A 19,081-nucleotide genomic window follows, 5' to 3' on the forward strand; every position below is an offset into this window, starting at 1 on the left:
ATTTAACAAGAGATTTATTCTGCACTTTGCTACAAGGCTCAGAGAAGAGCTCTCAGAGAAAGCCATCACCTTGTTGCAGACCTCTAGACCTCACCATGAGCTACGCTTCAGCCCCACCCAGCTCCTAAGCTGCTGCTCATTGGAGCCCCTGGTGCACTGTGTTGTTAGCATCTGGAGGCCTCAGTAGCCAGTGGGAAAGTTGTGTGAGAACACAGGGCTTTTCCAAGGGCAGAGGTTTTCCCAGGAACAAACAAAGGCACCTGCTACTGTTTACAGAGTGTGTATTTTGAGAACTCTGTTGTCTATAATGAAAACAAGAGGTGTTGCTCGCTCTGAGCAATGAGCTGTATTCTGTTCTTGGGTTAGCAAGTGAGTGTACCTAAGGAAGGCAGTGTTACAATAAAGTGTCCCTTTCCTGTCTTGAGAGGAGACCGTGTTGCTGTATGTGTTTTATTACAGCCATTCCAATAGTTAATCCTTAATTAACAGCAACATTTAGAGGTTCTACCGAGATATTATTTGTGACTGTCACCAAGATCGTGCTCGGGACTCTTACCGATGTTAGAGCACCGGAAATATCCAGGGCTTGAAGCCTTCTGAAACCGGAACGGATCTCTTTGAGGTCTGTCTTAAACGGAGCATAAGCTGACCTGAGCTAGGCTGAGCCTGGCCAGAGCTGCGCCATGCGCCGACTGAGTAACCCAGAAAACCAGGACACAGAGCCTGGAGCCAAAACCAGTGCCGTGAGGATCGGCCGGAGTTCAAGCTGTCTGGGAAGCCGTGGACACCACCCCCTGGAGGCAGCGAGACAGAAATCTACGGGACGTTGGACTGTTTTTCCCTTCGTTGAAAAAGTACTGTGTTTCTGCCCTCCTTGGAGAGGAGCAATTCTATCGGGACACGAGTATATTAACTCAGGAGCCTATCGGCTCAAGTCCAGAACGGTAAATCCCTGACGTAACAGCCAGAGGGAGAGGGCTCTCTTTAGAGATGGGGAGTCAGTTATCTAAAAAGCCGGAGCATGTACTTTCCGCCAGGAGGAATGTCATGGCTGGCATGAAAACGCCAGTTTCTGATGAAGACCTGTGCGTTCTATTAGCTTGGGCAAGAGACCAGGGTTTCTCTGATGATGCAGAGGCAGCATTCTCTGTGTCAACATGGCAGATTCTTGGAGAACATTTATGGGACACCCTGTGGAGGGGGGATGCATCATTGGGCCCTTTAATTAACACATGAGGAATTATTACAAGAAATAGGATGGGTGGGACCTCGCAAAGCAATGAGGCACCAGAGGAGAGTGAGTCGGATCTAGTGTCCCAGCAAGATGAGGAGGACTCCATCTGCCAACTCGATAGTGGACAGGGCAGTGCGGAGGCTCCTCGTTCAGCGATCTCACCTGGAAATCCGTTGAGTGCGGCGGCCCGGGCCCGGCCGCGCCCCGCCTGCCATCAGCCCCGCTGAGCCCAGTGGTACCCCAGGCATTGTACCCGTCACCCAGGGACGGATATACCCTTCGCCAAATGATTATAGACAGACGGTATACCCTTTGCCGGCAGCGGTGGGGCAGTCGCCTGTAGCAGCAGATAATGATGGCGACCGCCCCCCGCCCTTTGCGCCTCAGGGGATGGGTGTCCCTCCCTGTGAGTGCTTGGGTTTGAACGCCCCACTCGGGGCCAGCTGCCGACTTACGTCACTGCAGCAATCACTCCCACTGCTCCTCCGTTGCCACTTGCAGAGGCTGCGTATGCCCCGTTTATTCCCGAGGATGCCGCTGCCAGAGCGGCAGCAGACGTCTGTGTGGCAGGTGTAGCAGTGGCTGCACTGCAGTCTGTAGTAACGGCCTTAGCCGCTGCTGGCCCTGGCAAACCGGTGGCAGGGATGTCCATGCCAGCACCACCCGCGAGCCCAAGGCGCCCAACACCTGTGGTCGGCCTGCTCTCCAGGTAGGACACACAGGCACTGGCCACCGCTGTTGCGGGCGTGGCCGCGGATCTCTCCCCACCACTGACATCCGAACCTGGCCCGCCCTTGTGGGCGGGGCCATGGAAGCCTGCCTCTGCTTCAGCGGGGGCGGGTCTGTCTTCTGTTTCACCCCCAGCATTGTGGCCTGCCCACCTCGATGGACCCCTCCTCGGGCCCGGCAGGGGTGGTGCTGGTGCCCCCACCGCCTCTGAGGCCGTGCCCCGCCTCACCGACCAGGGAAGATGTCCCTGCCGGAGCGTCTGTAGGCGGGGTCCCTCCTTTATTGCCTTATGACGGCTGTGTCATCTCCTGCTGGGCAGACACAACCCTCATCGCTCCCACCCTCGTCGATCCCACCCAACGCTGAAGTAGCTGATGGCCAGCACCCCTCACCCCAGGACATGCCTCCACTTTGGACAGCCAGCACCGGGACAGCTTGACAGCATCTCCCCGGAGTCATCGCTGGATGCTTCCCCCATGCTCGGTCACTGTGAGGCCGAAAAAGCACCGTGATTTCTGGGAAGCAGTCAAGCTTTGAGCATTGCAGCAGGGGGATTGTGACTTGTTGGTGCATGTGGGGATGCCTGGAGGTGGTGTTCTTCACGCGAAGGGAGTGGAGGAGGGTGTGCAGGTAGATACTGGTGGACTCAACCCAATTTCAGGGGAGGACATGCCGCAAAATTATAAGGATACTGTCCAGATGCAAGGGGAAATCCAGGCTTTTCCCGTGTTTAAGGCTGCTCCCAACACAGGGCAACATGATAGGCATGGGGTCATAGCCTGGCATGCAGTCCAAGATTTACAGGACAAGGTTGCATGATATGGGCTTGGATCTATGCAAATTATTAGGGTATTAAATACGGATCTGCTGGCACCAAATGATATTAAGCATATAGCCCAAGTGCTGTTTCAGCCTGTTCAATTCAGGGTTTTTGAAGTTACTTGGAGGCAGATGGCTGAAAGGGCGGCCACAGAGAATATGCTGTGCCCTTGTGCAGATCCCAGGTGTGCAGTGGGGTGTGAAGCTCTAATGGGGCAGCTCTGTTTTTCTAATCCTGATGTCCAGGCTACCTGGGATCCCCTGGTCCTCGAGCAGTGCCAAAAAATGGGTTTTGCAGCAATGTTAAACACGATAGAGGCAGCAGCTCCCAAGCCGAGATATATAAAGATAGTTCACAGTCCTAGAGAACCATTCTTACAATTTGTTGAAAAAGTGGCAGCAGCCTTGGAGAAACAGGTTGAGGATGACAATTTGAGACAGATGTTATGCAAGCAGCTGGCCAGAGACAATGCAAATGTCGATTGTAAAAAGATTATACAGGCATTGCCATCCATCATTAACTGACATGGCTCAGGCATGTGTTAATGTAGGTGCCATAGACCATGAGGTCTCTACACTAGCAGCTGCCATGTGGAACCACCATGTGATTTCAGGGGTGGGCAATGGAAACAGAAAAATAATAAGGGCAAGGATAAGCAGAAGCCATGGCAACAAAAGGCTGAGGGGCCCACTTTTCTATGTTCTAAGTGCAAAAAACGGGTCACTTTGCAAATCAATGTAAATAAAAGAAACATGCCAATGGGCAGGGAAACGGACGGATGAGCACAAAGGGGTACAGCACACAGATACAAACAGTACCTCAGAACCAGGCCCTGGCACAGGGGTACACTGCACAGACACAGGCAGTACCTCAGAACCCGGCCCTGGCACAGGTTTCCTCAGCCAATGATCAGCCAGTATCCGTGGGTCAGCCAGAGTGGATGTACACACCACAACAGTTACATTAGACTCTAACAGTGTACATAAGATTCCTCTGGGTGCCTTTGGACCTTTGGGCCAGGGGCTAAGCACACTGCTTGTGGGACAATCTAGTGCTATCTTCAGGGAATCTTTGTTCACCCAAGTGTCACAGATGCCAACTTCACAGGTCAAATCTCTGCCATGGTTTCTACGCCTTCTCCCCCAGTTACTATCCCAGCAGGAACTCGTATTGTTCAGCTTGTGCCTTTTCATTCATGTGTTCTTAGGGCTGGTCGGTGAGAGTGTAAAGATGGTGGCTTTGGATCTACGGGACTGCCACAAGTCTTTTGCACTATGCACATCTCCAATCAGCACCCACAGATGTTGTGTACTCTGGTTTTGCCTGGCGCCAGCACACCTCAAATCCAGCCCAGAGGTTTGATTGATACTGGGGCAGATGTGATGGTGGTCTGTTTTTCTGTCTGGCCTCCCACATGGCCAATGGCCCTGCTTGGCTAGGCCATTGAAGGGGTGAGGGGTACAGCACAGACCTTTGTAAGTCAACGGCCTGTGTTGTTCAAAAATTTGGAAGGGCAGACAGCCACAGTCCGTGCCTATATTACTGTAGCCCAAATCAAACTCTGGGGGCAGGATGTTTTGGTGGCCTGGGGAGTGCGACTTGAAGCACATTTTTGATCGGGGCCACTGGAATGAAGGGTGAGAATTATCCCATGATACCTTTACAGTGGTTGACCAACACCCCCATTTGGCAACATAAGTGGCCCCTAGAGAAGACTAAGTTGCTCGCCCTTCATGAATTAGTTCAGGAACAATTACAGCAGGGACACATTGAACCTTCTCACAGTCCCTGGAATACTCCCATTTTTGTGATAAAGTCAGGGAAATGGAGATTGTTACAAGATCTCAGGAAAATTAATGCGGTGATGGAAGGCATGGGGGCATTGCAGCCTGGTATGTCTTCACCCACCATGCTCCCTGCAGGATAGGCCATTCTGGTCATTGATTTGAAGGACTGGTTTTTCACAACTCTTTTGTGTCCTGATGACAGACCAAAGTTTGCTTTTAGGTGCCTGCAATTAACACCTTGGAGCCAGGACAGAGATATCAATGGAAGGTCTTGCCAACTATCTGTCAATGGTATGTGGCTTGAGCCTTGTCTTGACTCCACAAGCAGTTTCCTGACACGTATTGTTATCACTATATGGATGACATATTATAGCAGCTTCTACTCCAGATGAGTTGCTGAGGATAGAGCCTCAGCTGCTCGCTGCTTTACACTGTTATGGACTGCAAGTGGCTCCAGAGAAGGTCCAGCGGCAACCTCCTTGGAAGTATTTGGGGGTCAAGATCTTGGATCAAGTGCTTCAACATCAAGAGGTACAATTTGCGGATTCTATTAAGACTCTGAATGATGCCCAGAAACTGCTGGGTGTTATTGGTTGGTTACATCCTAACTTGGGACTGACCACAGCTCTGTTGTCCCTGCTTTTCAGCATCCTAAAGAGGGATTCTCATCTGGACTCATCTCAGAGTTTGACCCTCGAGGTGCAGCAAGCGCTGAGAGAGGTGCAGCACACTTTCTCTACTCATCAGGTATATTGGGTAGATCCTTCTGTTGATATCACTGTGTTTATTACCAATCCAGATTTGTATCCTACAGGTATCATTGGCCAATGGAACGAGGAATAGCCTGATCCCTTGCACGTTCTAGAATGGTTTTTTTTGCCGCATCAGTTAAAGAAGATGGCAACAATGGTGTTTGAATTGTTCACTCGATTGATAATCAAATGCTGTCAACGATGTCTGAAATTGATGGCAGCAGATCCTGTGAAGATCATTCTTCCTGTAGAGTGGGAATTTTTTGAAGGGAGCTTTGTCAACAATATTCCCTTGCACACTGCAAGATTTTAAGGGATAGATTGCCTATCATCTGCCCAGCCATAAGCTATTACAAATGGCAAAAAAGGTTAAGTTGTCATTGAGACCCAAGAATACTCGAGTACCAGTGCAAGGTCCTACTGTCTTCACTGACGAGTCAGACAATACAGGGAAGGCCATTGTTACCTGGGAGGATGAATCTGGCTGGCAAGTGTTGGAAGACCATGAGACAGGCTCTGCCCAAATAATTGAGTTGAAGGCTGTCACAATGGCATTCCAAAGGTTTTCTCAGGTACCCCTGAATTTGGTCACTGACTCCGCTTATGTTGCAGACATAACTCAGCGCTTGGATTGCTCGCTTTTGAAGGAAGTGGACGATGCTGTTTTATTTCGTCTGTTGAAGGCCTTGTGGTGCGCGATTCAAGCCCGAGTTCATTGTATTATATTCCGCACATATGGAGTCACACAAATTTGCCATGCTTTCTAATGGAGGGTAATGTCAGGGCTGACAGGCTGGCTAACCCTGTGTGGGTGGCACCTCAGCCTGACAGGATTGCGCAGGCCAGGCATGGCATGGTTTTTTCCATCAGAATGCATATACTCTGCAAAAGCAATTTCATTTGATGATGACTGAGGCTTGTGACATTGTAAGTTCTTCTGCTGACTGCCACGGGCTTGCTGCACCTTTGCCTGCGGGTGTGAGTCCTAGAGGTTTACAGGCCCTGCAGCTTTGGCAGACTGATGTTACCCACATCACGGAATTTGGTAGATTTAAGTATGTGCATGTGTCTATTTGACACCTTTTCTTCTGCCATGTGGGCATCTGCTCACACTGGGGAAAAAGGTTGCAATGTGATTGCCCATTGGAGGATGGCCTTTGCGATCCCAGGCATACCTTCCACTGTAAAAACCGACAATGGCCCTGCTTACGTCTCTCAGAAGACAAAGCAGTTTTTGCAGATGTGGGGAGTCTCGCATAAATTTGGCACTCCACATTCTCCAACAGGTCAAGCCATTGTTGAACACGCTCATGGTACTCCAAAGTGTTTTTTGGACAAGCAAAGAAAGGGAATGGCTGGGGAAACACCTCAGAGCTGATTGGAAAAAGCTTTGTATACCATCACCCTACAGTGCCACAAGATTCGAATAATCCTGTTATCGTAAATCACTTTGCCTCGTTACAGGCTTTAGACAGTAAATCACTTTGCCTCGGGCGAAGGTCTTTGTACGTGACCTGACCACGAACAAGTGGGAGGGCCCGCATGAACTTATCGTCTGAGGTTGTGGGTATGCTTGCGTTTCAAAGGATACCAGGGTATGCTGGCTGCCCACAAGGTGTGTCCGCCCTGACCTGCAACGTCAGAACCAAGATGTGGCTGGTGTACAACCTTCAAATGTTGATCAACATTCTGATGGCCCACTGGATGGTCCCTCTCCAAGTAGAGGGTGAATATTCACCCGCTCCTGTCTGGACTGTTTTGAAATCCCTGAGAGACTTTAGACAGAATTCATTGATGTATTAGATATGGTAAGATGTATGGTAAGATATTTTAGAGAGATTTTAGTTTTATGGTAGATTTCACTATTGTATTAGAAATAATATTTTGCAGCCTCTTGCAAGAAAGAGCAGCAGGTGTGAAAATTTTCTGAATATTCAAAGTATCTTCACGTCTCTTGAGTTAATATTTGTCCTCCCTTGCACAGAGCCCCGCAGGGGACTACAAACACTTCTCTTTTTTCCTTTTTTCTTTAAATAAAGAGGGGGGACTTGTGGAAGCCTCAGAAGCCCGTGGGAAAGCTGAGAACACGGGGCTTTCCCAAGGGCTGACCTGGGGGCAGAGGTTTTCCCAGGAACAAACAAAGGCACCTGCTACTGTTTACAGAGTGTGTATTTTGAGAACTCTGTTGTTTGTAATGAAAACATCTGTGCAAGAGGTGTTGCTCGCTCTGAGCAATGAGCTGTATTCTGTTCTTAGGTTAGCAAGTGAGTGTAGGAAGGTAGTGTTACAATAAAGTGTCCCTTTCCTGTCTTGAGAGGAGACCATGTTGCTGTATGTTTTATTACAGCTGTTTCAATAGTTAATCCTTAATTGACAGCAACATTAGCACGTGCTGATCCATCCTGGGTGAGTGCTGCTGAACGGCAGTGGGGCTGCCCAAGCTGATGCCAGGCTTGTGCTTGCCCTCTGTAGGGAGAGAAACAACATCTCCTACATTTTGCTTTCCAGCCTTGGGTGGCTTCAAGAACCTCCTGAGATGGTACTGACATCAAGCCTTGAAAAGAGGTTTGTGAGCTGCCAGTTGGAGGCCAAGCTTGGCAGCAACTGGCATTTCTGTGGCCAGCAGTGAGTGCTGGCTGGAGGCGGGTGGGCCCATGGTTCACCCCCATCCAGAGGGGCGTCCCAGATACATTCACCAAGTGCCAGAGTTAGCATTGCTGGGGAGTGCAGCTAGCAGAAGCTGGGGGCACTTTGGGAGCCTTTCACCCCTAGAAGCCTGCCCCACCACGTAGTGTAGATGCAGCAGGGTGCTGTGCAGGGCTGGCCAGATGGCAGCAGCTCCTGGCCAGAGCACATGGACTCTCCCTTCCTGCCATCCTACCTTTTTCTGCAAGAGGATAGCCCTGTCCACAGTCTTCTTTTTCACCGTCACTGCTGAGTTCTGGGTGGGGGTTGCGATCAGCTGCCCTCGGCTGGGCAGTGGCAGGGGGGCCAGGCCTCCCAGAGGAGTCCCTGGAGCCAGGGCTGTGCCTGTGGAGCTGTCATCACCTGCAACAACAGAGAGAGAAACACCTCAAAACGAGGCTCTTGGGGGGGTCTCCAGTGGAGCCCAGCAGTGCTAGGAAGTGGCTATGGTGAACCCCAGTGGACCTTACCATTTCCAGGGGCCAGCCCCATAGGCAGAGTGTCCCCAAGCCACACACCGTCCTTGCAGAGCGAGGCCACACCAAAAATGTGGATGTCCTCCTTGGTGTCCTGGCTGCCAGCAGAGCAGGGCGCCCGGCTGCCCATAGGATCCCCAGCAGGCAGTGCAGGGTGCTGTGTGCCCAACAGCCTGGGGGGCTCAGCCTCATGCCCCTGCAGTGGAGGCCAGGGTTGGTCCCCATCCCAGCCAGCTGCCACTGACCTTGGCTCCACACTCTTCCTCTTGAGGAAGAGATATACAGCCTGTGGCGTCACCCGGATGTCATCCAGCTCCAGCACCTTCTTGATCTTGCGGAAGCTCAGCCCAGCCCTGCGCAGCTCCACAATCCTCCTCTTGGCATGCTCATCCAGCCGGCCCATTGCTGCCTGGACCCCTCCTGTGCCCGGCACCTACATCCCTCGAGTGCAGCTGTGGTGGGGATGCTGGCACCCCCCGGCAGCTCTATGCCCCGTGATAGTGCTCAGGCTCAGCTAGTGCCTCGCTGTCAGGCTGCTGGCCCTTGCAATGCATCCATGTGGTGCCATCCGCAGCAGTGACATGGTTCCCAGGTGGAAAGGGTGAAGGAGGTGGCTCTTCTCACTGGACTGATTATGGACAGCCCCAAGCCTATCCCTTGCACCCTTCTTTAGAGAGAAGGGTCCAGCTTGGTCCCCCAATCTGCCAAGGGCACAGAGGATGGTGACGGGCTTGACTCTGCCCAGTGACCCAAACTGGACATCAATCTCACCCTGCCAGCAGTACGGTGAGGAATCAGAGGTGTTCAGGATCCCGAGCAGCAACTCAGTGTCCCTGGAAGCCTGGTGCAAGTCCTGGCAAGTGATGGTTCATCGCACAAGGCTGGCAGGACCCTGTTGTTTTCCTGGTGGCCCACAAGGTCATGGCGAGCAGAACTGCAGAAACTCCATGTGGAAACTGCTGGTGCTGCAGAGCCTGCCCTTGAGTCTGGAAACAAGTGTCCTGTACCTTTGGGAGAAGCAAATGCAACCACTGATACACTCTTTGTAAAGAAGGCACAACTACAAATATAATGGCTGCACTTCATGTGCTTCCCCTCACACCAGGTACATGCCTGTATCACACAGGGATCCTATATATGTCTGTACATGCACATGTGTGTGTCTATACAACTATGGTGGAGAGTTTTTTCCACTTTCTACCAAATTCCTTAATCTGCAGGCATTTCTTGGACCCTCGGTGATGCAGCTGCTCCCTAAAGGACACACTTCTGGGTTCCACTTTACTAAAAGAAGTATTTTCCAAGAATTTCCAGAAGGCAGAAAAACACTTCCAATTAGAGACTACCTCAAGTGGCTGCTGCCACTTGATATAGGAACCTTTTCCAAACCACACTTCCCAAGGCACACGTGGATCTTAAAAAAGACAATAATGTATTATGTTGGCCAAGGAGGCACAGAGACTATTGGACATTAGCCCCAGGGAGAAATGAGGTCACTTAATTTGACAGAGGAGTTTTGCCCTCTGCATCTTACTTGTTCCATGGCAAAAGAAAGATACTTTAGCTCCAGAGATGTAGGCTGTACTTTGATCCAGCTCTGTTTACGTCTAAAGGCCACCCCATACCCCGCTGTGTGCATTAGGGACCTTGTAGATAAGAGCTGGGGCAGTGGATACTGGAAAACAGAGGTCCTTGGATGCAGTTGCTATAATTGCAGAGCAAGAGCAAAAGGTCAGAAATTCTCAACCTTCCCCATGTCAAGGGAAGATGCTCCAAGGAGACCATCACCTTGAAGCCGGAGGTATGAGGAGCTTGAGCCCTGGCAATATATTCTGCCATCCTCCCAGGGTGTCTCCAGACACAAACAGATGACATTGGAGTATCTGAGCAGCTGGTGACAGAAACATATCATTTACATAAATTCCAGGAAAGCCAATGGCTATGGCTGCAGCCTTCACTCAGGCTCCACATGGAAGATGAGGAGACCATCTTGGAGAAGCACCAACTCCACACTGCATCTCCTCCAGCTCCCTCTCCATCAAAGATGTTGCTCTCTGTGTACCATCCCCATGTCCCAAATCCCTCCTCCATCACATGCTCATCCCCTTCAGCCCTTCTCCAGCCCTTGACTGAGGTCCCACCACCCTGCCCTGTGATTGATGGGAGTTCCCTTCACTTTCCAGGGCCAGCTTGGGAGTGAGATGGTTCCTCTAACAGCTTCTTACACCACTTGAGAAAAGTTAATTCCAGTGGTGGCTTTGCAGGATAGGAAAAGGGAGCTGTCCTGGGGTACAATGCAAAAATGTGTATTCGATCACCATCTGTTGAAATGTGGGAGGAGTGGTGATCCTTACCTCTGTGGGAGATATCCTCTGCTGATGTGCCATCTGATAAAATCAGGGGGATGATCATCATTATCTTTTCACAACCCATCCTTACTCCAGAAGATATCTTCTGTTAATGGGCCATTAAGTCCTATTGTGTGACTGATAAGATTACATCATCCCACTGGGAGATGCTCCAGCCAGGGGCAGGAGCCAAGCCTTTCCTACTTAGATAAAAAACTGGGGTTTGGGACGCAAAAGCAGCCCTTTCCACTGGATCCCAGAGGAAAGTTGGACCTTTTCCACATCATCACCGGACCTTCAGAGGAAAACTGCACCTTCTACAGGACAACTGCTTCAACCACATCTGTCATCCAGGAGGACTGCAGCCACTATTTAATCGAACTGCTACCAACACCCTGACTGACAGGGTGTCAGGTTGTATTCTGACTCTGTCGGTGGTTTTCTTTTGTATTATTGCATGTATTTTATTTTTTTCCTCTTTTTTTTTCCTATCAAATTGTATTACTGACTTGGAGTCTCACACTGGTTTTCCTTTCAAACCAACACATTTATTGGAGCCCAACATAGGGCACGAAGGATACTGAGAAAAGTCAGTATTACAATTTTGTTTTCACCATGATTCTCAACATGCTTACATGGGTTTTATATCTCGCTCTCTATATTTTTCCGCACATGGGGAACTATCTGCCAGCTGTAATGCTCCTGTGTAGACCAGGATATGGTATAAAAATTGCTTTATTGGCCTATTATGTCTACTGCATAATAACCTCTGAGGCAACGAACATCATTCGGAATATATACTCGACTTTGTTTGCTTGTCCTAGTCTAGGTTGCTACATCAGGGGCTTTAACAATCACACCCAGCCCTTGGGGGGAGGGGTAAAGAATGATTTTTTCCAATCTTTCTACCCTGATACAGTAGATTTTGGAAATGTTGAGTTCCCGTTGGATGCAAAGGACAGCATAATATTGCTGTTAGTTCTGCTTTGTCTCCTCTGCACAGCCTTTACAGCCTACAACATGCTTAGAAACAAAACACTACATGGTGTACTGCAGCGTATTCTTGAAGAAGAGGAAAAAAGAAACAAATCAACTTCGTCCATGTCTGCACAGAATGTCACAAAGAGAAGAACCAAACACAAAGCAACAGTGTCCATGTCTATGCAGACTGCCACAGAGGATGAAAAAGCCAAAAGCAAAGCAACAGTGTCCGTGTCTATGCAGACTGCCACAGAGGAGGAAAAAGCCAAAAGCAAAGCAACAGTGTCCGTGTCTATGCGGACTGCCACAGAGGAGAAAGGAACCAAAAGCGCCATCAGCATCTCCACACAAACCATCACTGAACCAGAACAGCCTAGACCAGTAGCAGTTGCCCCCATCAGAAGAAGAAATCAAAGAGCAAATCAGTTCGCATAGTGACTGACGAGGACATGGCAGGACCTTCACACACAGTGGAAGAGACAGAGCCAGAAATCATCACTCGCTCTCTATCCCTGGGTGAGCTGCGTGACCTGCGGAGGGAATTCACCCGCCAGACAAATGAGTCCATCCTGACCTGGCTGCTCCACATCTGGGACGCTGCAGCCAATGACACCATTCTGGATGGAAGTGAGGCCAGGCATCTGGGATCTCTGTCCCGGGATGTGGTCATTGACCAGGGGATTGGGAGAACCCAAGAAACTCTCAGCCTCTGGCGGCGACTGCTGACAAGTGTGAAGGACAGATACCTTTGTAAAGAAGATCTTCAGGTGCACCAAGGAAAATGGAGCACAATGAAACAAGGTATCCGATGCCTGGGGGAATTGGCCGTACTGGAGATCATTTTCTCAGAAGATGAGAGGTTTCCTAAGAGCCCAGACTGTGTCCGGTGCACGTCACAGATGTGGTTGAGATTTGCACGGCTTGGACCAGAGATGTATTCCCGTTACCTGGCAACGCTGCAGTGGAGGGAAGGTGAGGACATGGTAGGCATCTTGGCCAATAAACTAAGAATTTATGAGGACACTGTCACAGCCCCATTTCATACTCATGTCTCATCCGTGGAAACAAGGCTGGTGGAGCAAGTCCAGAGCTTGATTGAAGAAAGCCATCAGAAACTGAAAAAACACTTCGGAAAAACAATTACCAAATCTCACCTGGTGAGACTTGGAGTCGACCACTAAGATTCTAGAGGAGAAGCTACAAAGGATCTGAAGCCAATTACACTCCTACAGAAAAGGAAATCTTGGCTGCCTATGAAAGAGTTCAAGCAGCCTCTGAAGTAATTAGCACCAAAACGCAGCTGCTTCTGGCACCTCGACTCCCGGTACTGGGCTGGATGTTCAAAGGAAAGGTTCCTTCCACCCATCACGCCACTGACACCACATATAGCAAATGGATTGCCCTCATCACTCAGCGTGCCCATATTGAAAATCTGAATCACCCTGAGATTCTGGAAATAATTACAAACTGGCCTGAAGGTGAGACTTTTGGATTGTCTTCTGAAAAAGAAAAAGAGCAAGTGGCACGTGCTGAGGAAGCCCCACCATATAATGAGCTACCGGAGACTGAAAAACAATATGCCCTCTTCACTGATGGTTCCTGCCAAATTGTAGACACTAACCGGAAATGGAAAGCTGCAGTATGGAGCCCCACACAACAAGTTGCACAAGCTACCGAGGGACAAGGTGGATCAAGTCAGGTTGCAGAGCTAAAAGCCGTCCAGTTGGCTTTGGATATTGCTGAACAAGAGAAGTGGCCAAGGCTCTATCTCTACACTGACTCATGGATGGTAGCTAATGCTCTGTGGGGATGGCTGGATCGCTGGAAAAAAGCCAACTGGCAGCACAGAGGGAAACCCATCTGGGCCGCTGAAATTTGGCAGGACATTGCTGCCTAAGTAAAGAGACTAATCATGAAGTTTCGACACGTGGATGCACACATACCCAAAAGTCGGTGCTAATGAAGAACATCACAACAACAAGCAGGTGGATCGAGCTGCCAAGGTGAAAGTATCATAGGTAGATCTAGATTGGCAGCACAAAGAAAAATCATTCCTAGCTTGTTAGGCCCATGATGCCTCTGGTCATCAAGGAAAAAATGCAACATACCAATGAGCCCGTAACTGAGAGGTGAACCTTACTATAAACAGCATCTCACAGGTCATCCACAACTGTGAGACCTGTGCCGCAATCAAACAGACCAAGTGGGTGAAGCCTCTGTGGTACGGTGGACAATGGTCAAAGTACAGGTATGGGGAAGCCTGGCAAATTGACTACAGCACCCTTCCCCAAACCCGCCAGGGCAAGCGCTACGTACTGACCACAGTAGAAGCAACCACAAGATTCTGAGAAACCTACCCTGTGCCTCATGCTACTGCCCGAAACACCATCTTGATCCTAAAAAAACGAATCCTTTGGAAGCATGGTACTCCTGAAAAAATTGAGTCAGACAACGGAACCCATTTCAAGAATGGCCTTATCAACACCTGGGCCAAAGAATATGGTATTGAATGGATATATCATATCCCTTACCACGCGCCAGCTGCCACAGAAGTTAAACGGTGTAATGGACTCCTTAAGCCTACCCTAAAGGCACTTGGTGGGAAAACCTTCAAAAATTAGGAAATTAACTTGGCCAAAGCCACCTGAATAGTCAACACCCAAGAGTCCATCAATCAAGCCAGTCCTGCCCACTCTGAACCCCTGCACATAGTGGATGAAGGCAAAGTCCCTGTGGTACACATGAAAGGTATTTTAAAAAAGACTGTTTGAATTAATCCCACTGTCAACAAAGGCAAACCAATCCATGGGATTGTTTTTGCTCAAAGACCTAGTTACACTTGGTAGGTAATGCAGAAAGATGAGAAAACCCATTGTGTACCACAAAGAAACCTAATTCTAAGTGAAAACTGTGTGTAAGGTTTCATTCTGTATTATATATATATATCTGTAAGAGGGTATTGGTTTGGGTATGATGTAGATGGTAATAAAATAAGGGGTGGATTATGTCCTGGGGTACAATGCAAAAATGTGTATTCGATCACCATCTGTTGAAATGTGGGAGGGGTGGTGATCCTTATCTCTGTGGGAGATATCCTTTGCTGTTGTGCCATCTGATAAAATGGGGGATGATCATAGTTATCTTTTCACAACCCATCCTTACTCCAGAAGATATCTTCTGTTAATGGGCCATTAAATCCTACTGTATGACTGATAAAATTACATCATAAAATTACATCTCCCATTGGGAGATGCTCCAGCCTCCAGGGGGAGGAGCCAAGCCTTTCCTACCTAGGTAAAAACTGAGGTTTGGAACACCAAGGCAGCCCTTTCCACTGGATCCCAGAGGAAAGTTGGACCTTTTCCACATCATCACCGGACCTTCAGAGGAAAACTGCACCTTCTACAGGACAACTGCTTCAACTGAACCACATCTGTCATCCAGGAGGACTGCAGCCACTATTTAATCGAACTGCTACCAACACCCTGACTGACAGGGTGTCAGGTTGTATTCTGACTCTGTCGGTGGTTTTCTTTTGTATTATTGCATGTATTTTATTTTTTTCCTCTTTTTTCCTATTAAATTGTATTACTGACTTGAAGTCTCTCACTGGTTTTGCTTTCAAACCAGTACACCTTGTTACACCACCATGACTGCAACAGGAATTTTACTCCAGCTTGTCAATTTAGGTGCCTGTCCAAATTTCAGATTAGCTACCCTTTTCTTCAGCTGCTGCTGAATGTTTGCACTGCCTGAAGTCTTTATCTACTTAGTTGTAGCTGGGAAAGCTCCTTTACCCTGGTATTACTGCTGATAATGCTCTATTCCATAACTTTGCATGCAGGTATATCCACAGAAACACAGACCAGAGCGTGGAGCAGCCTTCCCATCTCTGGGATTATTTCCTTAGTTCCCATTCTCTCTGGCCCAGCTAACATTACATACAAAATGAAACAGCCTCAAGAGAGAAGGAGAAAGAAGGCAGCATGCCTAAGACTTCCTTTCAGAGCAGAGTGGATTTAAGGTCTAAAAAAAATGAAGACCATGAATTCAGGTTTCCTACAACTCAAGTGATGGAACCATTAGCCTTAGGCCAAGCAGATTCTTCCTCTGCACAACTTGTTCCTGTGCTTGTGCAAACCCCCACTCCAGTGGAGGATCTCCCCAGCGTCCATCCTGCAAGTCCTCGGGGGTAGAGCTCCCTCATCTGCCTGCACACACATTCACCCCAGCCACTGCCACCTGTCTCTCCCACAGTTCTTCTGAAGCCCTGATTACCTGGCTTTGAATGCCAAATTCCACAAGAGTGAAACATTAGTTGCGTGATCATGGAGTTTGCTCATGTCTGGGAAGATTTACTTCTCCCTTTCATCTCACAGCTGCTTTTGGATACACGCAGTTTTTATCCTTGGGAGATACAAGCAAAGCTGCTTCCAGAATTCATATTGGGGTGAAGCAAGGAAGAGTTAATCCTTCAACAGACATGGCATAGGTAGCTGTGCTACCCTGGGGCTATGTTTTCTCAATGGGTGTTTCAGCTGCACCACAGCATCCCTATGGCCAGCCTGGTCCACGCGATGGAACAGCCTTGGAGAGATGAAGGCATTTATATACAGATGGTCTTAATCGGAGCAACAAGCTCCCATCCATCATTTCAGGAGCAGCACAGTTTTGGGCAGCAGGTACAGAAGTGAAGCAACAGGTTTCACCAGAGAAACAAACTGCTGATGCTGAGAACAGATGTGATTGAAGGAGAGGAAGGAGAGAAGCAAAAGCTGTGACCCACAGGGAGTATGAAGATGCAGAGCAAGAAGATACAGCTCATTTTGTCTGGTCTCAGCAATTGAAAACAGACACTTTATGTAAACATCCCAAAGCATGTTGAGCTCAAGGCTTGCTGTGCTGCACAGAGTGCAAAATACTCCTGCCCTAAGAAGGCCATGTAAGATCATGAAGAACAAAGTTGGATGTGGCTATGTCTCTTTCCTTTCAATTGTTTGTACAGTGCAAGGCCAGTGTAGCATGGTATGGGAAACAGTTTACCTCACTCACAATGGATTCAGCGTTGCCAAAAGAGGATTGATTTTCATGGACCGTGTAAGGAGACACAAGCCAAATCTGTCAGATCTGGGCTTCATGATTAGTAACAGCTCGACAAGGTTCTTTTGCCCACAATTTCCTTTGTCTGATTTCCAGACCTCTTTCTCAGACCCCCAGCACACCCTGGGAAGCTGAAGCAGCTGCAAGCAGCTGGGGAGGGACACTCATCCATCTTGTTTAGTTTTGTTCTTTTCCCACAGTGTTCTGAATAGCTGCTGTAAAACCTGGCAAGACAAGTCCTTTTTCACTCTTCATTAGCTTGGAGGGAAAAAAAAAATGAAAAACATCTCCCAGAAGCACAGGGAAGATAGTGCTCGTTTACATGGGATTCAGATATGGATTCAGACAGCAAGAAGTGTATCAAGTAGAGCAAAGGAATTGTGAAAGGAGTGAGTCTGTTAGGAATGCCCAAAACCTCACCCTGCAGAGAACTGTGCTCTGAACACAGCCATGTGTCCATCGGCAGGACAATCCTCCACCGGGCTTCCCGCCCTCCATGTCCTGTTCCAGAGCTTGTCCGGCACAGCTTGGAAGGGATATAGATAGTTTTTGGCTATGCATGCAGAGAAAAGTTGAACTGCAGTAGGGACAGACTGGGAAGTCTTAGCTCTGTGGAGACAGGTAATCAGAAACGGCTCAGAGAATCACAGAATAATATCCTGAGTTGGAAGGGACTCACAAGGATCACTGAGTTCAACTCCTGGCCCTGCACAGGACAGCCCCAAGAATAGCAATGAGCTGGCCAAGGTGGTTCAGTGGAACTTAGCTTGGAAGAAGATGAACACTATTAGGTGTCCAATGCTGAAATGTTGCCAAAGCAGGAACATCTGTGCCAGGGAAAAATGGTCGTTTCTCCTAGGCTGCAATTTTACGAAGTGCCATTGTTCTGTGAGATTTCCAAGCCTTATGGGAGCAATAACATTATCTAACAGCACTGAGTATAGTGAGGCTGTATCCCACCTTACACAGCCCTTTCTTTGTAAAACTGGTGAAGGAGCAGCTCTTTTATACGTTTTATCAAAAGGTGATGGGTCAGATGAATTTAGACGGTGCTGCCACCTGAGCTATGCTGGCTCACCTCTGAAGGGATAACCTAAGAAGAAGATTTTAATCAAGTTGTACTTCAGACATTAAAATGGCAAAGAGAAAGGGCTGGGTGTCTGGCCCAGGATTTGAAGTGAGCTGTTTACAGCTCAGTTTGCTCAATCACCTGCTCTGACAACTGCTTCATTCAACTTTAGGCTGTGCTTTCAAAGCAGTTGAGGAGCTACCCCTGCCTGGCCACACTTTAAAAACCAGATCCTCACATGGCAAACACAAAAATTTACAGTTCTACTTTAAGATTTGCAGAATGTAAACATTGAAGAAAGTTGGATCTCCACAAGGTTTCTTTAACAGCTTTGGGGGTTGCAAAAAAAATTGTGAGTACAATGATACACATAGTTTGCTCTTGCCTCAGACAATGCCACTACAGCCTAGAGCTCATTAGGGAACAGGGTATAGATATATGGTGGGAAGAATGACCTACTCATCACCTGGATCTCCGGGAGCTCAAGGAGAGCTCTCTGTAGTCGCCACCACAACCCAAAGCCAATGCATAGGAAGGACAAATGAAGCAAGTCGGTGAAAAACAGGTGACAAGCGTCCTCAGCCTCAGACAGCCTTTAGAGACAACCGGCCTCAACCCCACTGGCACCAGAGCAGCTCACCTGTGGAGGTGACTGTGAATAGCCTGTCCTCAGCAGCAGCCTGGGAGTGCAGGAGGGAAGGGACAGAAAAGCACTGAAGAGCCAAAAGCACCACACACGCAGCTCTGTTATTTCATCTCCTTCTCGTCCACTAACACATGGGCAGTATCTAAAGGAATCTGCACTTCGCTGGAAAATTGCTGGGCAGGCTTCTGAGCTCAAGAAGCGGCTGGAGGACAGCACTTCAGATCGGGCATACCACTCCCAGCTCCAACACCGAACCTCAGCACGGCACCAGCCTCAGCACGGCACCGAACCTCAGCACGACACCGAACATCAGCACGGCCGCGGGCCCCAGAGCGCTGTCCTCCTGCACCCTCCCTGTGCTCACACCACTGCCAGGAGCTCCTCTCATCCTTCCCCACGCCACTCGCAGCACCCAAACCAGTTCAATGCACAAAAGCAATTGGGCAGAGCACCC

The 19,081-nt window shown here is 48.9% G+C and overlaps 2 protein-coding genes across 7 annotated transcripts in view; one reads left to right on the forward strand and one right to left on the reverse strand.

Moving 5' to 3' along the window:
- Positions 1–19,081, reverse strand: part of LOC106861675 (uncharacterized) — a 29,660-nt gene that overhangs the window by 10,369 nt on the left and 210 nt on the right. The window contains exons 2-4 of one of the 4 annotated variants that reach the window (XM_088174705.1): positions 8,729–9,490; positions 8,478–8,581; positions 8,204–8,370 (exon numbers count right to left, since the gene is read on the reverse strand). In XM_088174705.1, coding sequence (XP_088030831.1) covers positions 8,204–8,370; positions 8,478–8,581; positions 8,729–8,886 — 429 coding nt within the window. In that variant the 5' untranslated portion in view covers positions 8,887–9,490. Of the gene's footprint in view, positions 1–7,632; positions 8,371–8,477; positions 9,491–18,621; positions 19,026–19,081 lie in introns of those variants that run through there. The other 3 variants (XM_088174704.1, XM_014890214.2, XM_088174707.1) reach the window with 3 other exon arrangements.
- Positions 2,054–7,641, forward strand: LOC148221934 (uncharacterized). 3 transcript variants are annotated; one of them, XM_088174710.1, is made up of 5 exons: positions 2,054–2,593; positions 4,791–4,861; positions 4,959–5,101; positions 5,218–5,290; positions 5,385–7,641. In XM_088174710.1, exons 1-5 carry the CDS (start codon positions 2,535–2,537, stop codon positions 5,411–5,413), a joined length of 375 nt encoding a protein of 124 aa, XP_088030836.1. In that variant the 5' UTR covers positions 2,054–2,534; the 3' UTR covers positions 5,414–7,641. The 3 variants fall into 3 exon arrangements, with proteins under 3 accessions (XP_088030836.1, XP_088030835.1, XP_088030834.1); XM_088174709.1 differs by having other exon boundaries at positions 2,067–2,593; positions 5,218–5,317; positions 6,909–7,641; XM_088174708.1 differs by having other exon boundaries at positions 2,074–2,593; positions 5,218–5,317; positions 5,935–7,641.

This window comes from Sturnus vulgaris, chromosome 16, assembly GCF_052056855.1.
Source record: "Sturnus vulgaris isolate bStuVul1 chromosome 16, bStuVul1.hap1, whole genome shotgun sequence".
NCBI lineage: Eukaryota > Metazoa > Chordata > Aves > Passeriformes > Sturnidae > Sturnus > Sturnus vulgaris.